This window comes from Loxodonta africana, chromosome 2 (assembly GCF_030014295.1).
Source record: "Loxodonta africana isolate mLoxAfr1 chromosome 2, mLoxAfr1.hap2, whole genome shotgun sequence".
Lineage (NCBI taxonomy): Eukaryota > Metazoa > Chordata > Mammalia > Proboscidea > Elephantidae > Loxodonta > Loxodonta africana.
Genome location: NC_087343.1, coordinates 68331644 through 68336493, shown reverse-complemented (window position 1 = coordinate 68336493; position 4850 = coordinate 68331644). Strand labels below are relative to the sequence as shown.

General features: G+C 46.8%; 1 protein-coding gene across 1 annotated transcript; it reads left to right on the top strand.

The window, feature by feature from the left end:
• Positions 1–3083: 3083 nt before the first annotated feature.
• HTR1A (5-hydroxytryptamine receptor 1A) lies at positions 3084–4642 on the top strand. Its single transcript, XM_003408057.4, has one exon. It carries the CDS (start codon positions 3383–3385, stop codon positions 4640–4642), a length of 1260 nt encoding a protein of 419 aa, XP_003408105.1. The 5' UTR covers positions 3084–3382.
• Positions 4643–4850: the final 208 nt, after the last annotated feature.

The following is a 4850-nucleotide window of genomic DNA, read 5'->3' as shown; positions in this document are numbered from 1 at the left end:
AAGTTCAGGCTTGTGTCTGGAATATTCAAAAACAAAATAAAAGCAAAATGACAGGATTTTGTCTTACCCAACGATGTAGTCAATAGTACCAACATAAAGGTAGCTTTTCCATAGGTTAGTTTCGCAAGCCTTGAAGAACAAGAGCCTAGCTCTTTATGCAGGAATTTTGGTTTGCACCGCTTTCTTCAGCCATATCTGGAATTCTGTATCTTAAAGGGTTACATGTAGAAGAGTTAGCAAAGCATCAATGTGAAGAAATGCAACTTCATTCTGCTGTTATTATATATCACAATATTAATTCGATAGTGTAAAAAGTCATACGTAATTATTTGCCACTTGAAGCCTATGGAACCTTAGGCAGTGCTGAATATCCTCTTATACTTCTGTTTTTCCTCCTAATAGAATTGCCCCATAGGGTTTCCGAGGAGCACCTGCTGGATTCGAACTGCCAACCTTCTGGTCAGCAGCCACAGCTGTTAACCACTACACTACCAGGGCTTCCAATGTTCATACGAGTGCCTAAAAAACTAGCTCTAAATTTTAAGAAATTAGATATTTGAAATATTACTTACATTATTTCTGAGGATAAAACACAGCTTAATTGTTTTTTTTCTCCAAACTTGAATACAAATGCTGCATTTTGGAATATTAGAGCAGAATAGCAAATGCCAGACCTCAAAAATAGTGTTAACTTTAGATTTTAGAAAGGAAATATTAGGCTGTCAGTTATAAAACCATTTGGGATCCAAGAAATGAAAACACGATTGCAGCTATACTTACTATTTGTAATTTACATATTTGTGTTAAATTAGATACAATTTGGATTCAAGTATATATACATATTTGCTTTTTTTCATTTAAATTTCTTTTATTCTTTGTTTCTATTATCAACTATATTTCTAAAAGTTTGTGGAGATTCCAGACCTGCAACTGTATTTTAACAGAGCTATTTAGTTCTGTATTTGTAACAACATTTTTATAGGAGGAATGGGTACCTGAAGGAATCTTATAAAGGCTTCCTCAGAGTCTGTAGCCAGCATTGCCATGTATACTTACCTATTTCTTTTCAATGCTATGAATCATCATAAATGGCAGATCCATTATTGTGGCATACTGAAATGATTGCGTGGGAACTGTGCCCAGCACTGGGTTGTAAAACAATCCATCTTCAAACACTTTTACACTGCTCCTCTACCATCTGCATCGACCCAATTGGGTATTCTTTGGTGGTTCAGTGATTGCTCTTTTATTGGGTTTTGGAGAATTCAAAGCTGTGAAGCTGAGAACTCACATTTGAACTGAACACAATATTAAGACTGGTACAATCTGTGTAGTGAATTTGTGTACATTATCTAGGATCACCTGTTTTGGGAAGTGCATTTTACATTTTTCCTTCACTTCAGTCATGTATCAGGTTGTATTCATGAAACTTGCTGTGTTCTGTTTATTCTAATTGATTAATAATCCCATTCTTTACTATATTCAGAGGAAATTAATTTTGGTTTTCTTGGTAAGAAAACAGTTTAGGAAAAAAACCCATAGAAGCCTCTTTGTTTTCTATGTATAATCATCCCCATTTTGAAAATTCAATACTGTTTTGTTTTTTGTTTTTGCAGTTAAAGGTGAATGTGTGCAATTGTGTGAGTCCCAAATTGCAGCATTTGCCAGCGCAAAGCCCAAACAGGTGAAGATGTTTGCCTAGGTCTTTTAAAACTGCATTCCCACATGGAATTTTTGAACGACAGTGAACTAGAAAATTTAATAAGCTTGACATATAAAGGTTACAATAAAAAGGGCACTAAAATAATTTTTGAATAAAATAAAATAAAAAAAACCTGAATGTTACCTTTCTTTTAAACTATCTTTCTTTTTCTTGAGGTGTGGAATTTCCTCAATACCTGTTTAATTTCTGCAAATCAAGGGCTTCCAGAAGGCGCTCTAAAGCGTTTGCCGGAAGGTGGCGATATAAGCCCTTATTGATTAGAGCTGTCCCTGGTGCTGAACATAGTTTCAGCGTTTTAGAAGCTCAGCGGCAAGCGACCAGGGATTCCACTAAGCCCTCCCTAGAGGTTTGTAGGCTTTGGTAAGAACGGCGAGAAGTCGTGTGAAACGCCCCGGCCTCTTTTACAACTCATAGGCAAAATATTTCCTTCCCCAAATTTACTGGCCCCAAAGCTATGGAAAGTGTCATTGCTCACTTCAATTAAACGGGTAGTGGTGATAGAAAGGTGTTGTGTGTGTAGTGTGTGTGTGTCGATTACATACCGAATTGGGTTCTTCCTTTACTTTGAGATGCAGCTGTTTACCTGTCCTTGTCCTTTTGACACGTCCTTTATAATTCCTTTCTCCCCCAATTCCCCAAGAATATGAAGAAGAAGGAAAAAAAAGTCACATGCAACATCCTTCCCAAGGGAGTTAGGCTGGACTGTGAGATAATTAAAGGGTTTTTTTTTTTTAAGCCCATCAATTAACAATGATTTATGGACCAACCAGGGCTGTCCACCTCCCATTCCCGCTCCGTGTGTCTTCTTTCCTATTTCCATTCTGTGATCTTGACACTACTTAAGAATCTGACAGAAATCTGAGGCAATGGGTAGCTAAAAAATAAATTTCCCCTTGACTTTGGCTGGGTAGGAGGCGGAGTTTACTTGCTGTAATGTTGGTCTGAACAGAGAATCTGGTGTGTGTAAGCTAGTTCTGAGTATCGACAACAGGGCTTGAAAGTAAAACGCCAAGCTGGGGGTGGGGTGCGGGAAGGAGCCGGAGGAAGGAGACAGGGTTGGGGAAGTGTGAGGAGGGAAGTGATGGCGTGGGAGGGAGGGAGATTGGCTGTTGGAGCGACACACAGAGGGATAAAGAAAGGGGAGTGAGAAGGGAGAGGGAGACCGAAAAGGAAGGCTAGTGGGAAAAAGCGGGGAGGAGGAGGAAGGAGGCTGGAGAGAAGAAGAGAGTGGAGTAGACAGTGGTAGAGACGGAGAGAGAGGAGGGTCACAGAATGACCGTGGAGGATGGGGTTTCTCTGTTCCAGCCCCTTCTGGGATTGGAGACTGTTTACTAGTGGAGAGACTCCTGCTCAGGCAGCCAGTTGGGAAGCGGCAAAGTAAAACGGACAAGAGACAGATGTTACAGCTACCTCTCTACTGCTGAGCGTGCCCCAGCTGGAGTCTCTGATCGCTCGGGACCTCCGAAGCTCAGGCAGCGCCTAGAAGCCGCTCCGCGGGGATGCCTTCTCCAGAGAAGTAAGAACTTCCCGCCCAGGTCCCTGCACCTCCTCTCCCGAAACGCCCAGGAGAAAGGAGAGGAAGACCCTAGGGGGAGGAGCCAGGGGGGAATACTCGCTCCGAGCTTTCTCCCCTCCCCTGCCCTGGCTGGGCTCACAGGCATGGATGTGCTCAGCCCTGCCCAGAGCAACAATACCACCTCGGCGGAGGGTCCCTTCGGGGCAGGGGGCAATGCTACTGACACATCCGACGTGACTCTTAGCTACCAAGTGATCACCTCGTTGCTGCTGGGCACTCTCATTTTCTGCGCGGTGCTGGGCAATGCCTGCGTGGTGGCCGCCATCGCCCTGGAGCGCTCCCTGCAGAATGTGGCCAACTATCTAATCGGCTCGCTGGCCGTCACCGACCTCATGGTGTCGGTGCTAGTGCTGCCCATGGCCGCGCTCTACCAGGTGCTCAACAAGTGGACGCTGGGCCAGGTCACCTGTGACCTGTTCATCGCCCTTGACGTGTTGTGCTGCACCTCATCCATTCTGCACCTGTGCGCCATCGCGCTGGACAGGTACTGGGCAATCACAGACCCCATCGACTACGTGAACAAGCGGACACCCCGGCGCGCCGCTGCGCTCATCTCGCTCACTTGGCTCATTGGCTTCCTAATCTCTATCCCGCCCATGCTGGGCTGGCGCACCCCCAAAGACCGCTCGGACCCCGACGCGTGCACCATCAGCAAGGACCACGGCTACACCATTTACTCCACCTTTGGCGCTTTCTATATCCCGCTGATGCTCATGCTTGTTCTCTACGGGCGCATTTTTCGAGCTGCGCGCTTCCGCATCCGCAAGACAGTTAAAAAGGAGGAAAAGAAGGGAGCAGACAACCGCCGTGGGGCCTTGCTAGCCCGGGAGCCTAAGAAGAGCGTGAATGGAGAGCTAGAGAACAGGGACTGGAGGCGGGGTGTGGAGAACAAGGCAGGGGGTGCTTCTTGCGCAAATGGCGCGGTGAGACAGGGCGACTACGGCGCCGCCCTGGAGGTGATCGAGGTGCACCACCTGGGCAACTCCAAAGAACACCTGCCACTGCCTAGTGCGGCCCCCAGTGCGCCCATCTCTTTCGAGAGGAAAAATGAACGCAACGCTGAAGCCAAGCGAAAGATGGCCCTAGCTCGCGAAAGGAAGACAGTGAAGACGTTGGGCATCATCATGGGCACTTTCATCCTCTGCTGGTTACCCTTCTTCATCGTAGCCCTGCTTCTGCCCTTCTGCGAGAGCAGCTGCCACATTCCCGCCCTGTTGGGCGCCATAATCAACTGGCTGGGCTACTCCAACTCCCTGCTCAACCCTGTCATCTACGCCTACTTCAACAAGGACTTCCAAAACGCATTTAAGAAGATCATTAAGTGCAAGTTCTGCCGCCGATGATGGAGGAGTAGCCAGCAAGTAGGGAGCTATAGGACTCGTCCTGCCCCCTTTGCCTCCCTAAGTCCCTCTGGAAACAACAACCACTATGACTTGCTACTTTTCCCGTTACTTCCCCAGCTAGCTGCTGTGCCCCGGCGGCTTCCAGGCCCTGTCCTCCCCGCACCGGGGAAGGGCGCTTTGTGCAAAGAGGCCCCAGCGGTGGGGGAAG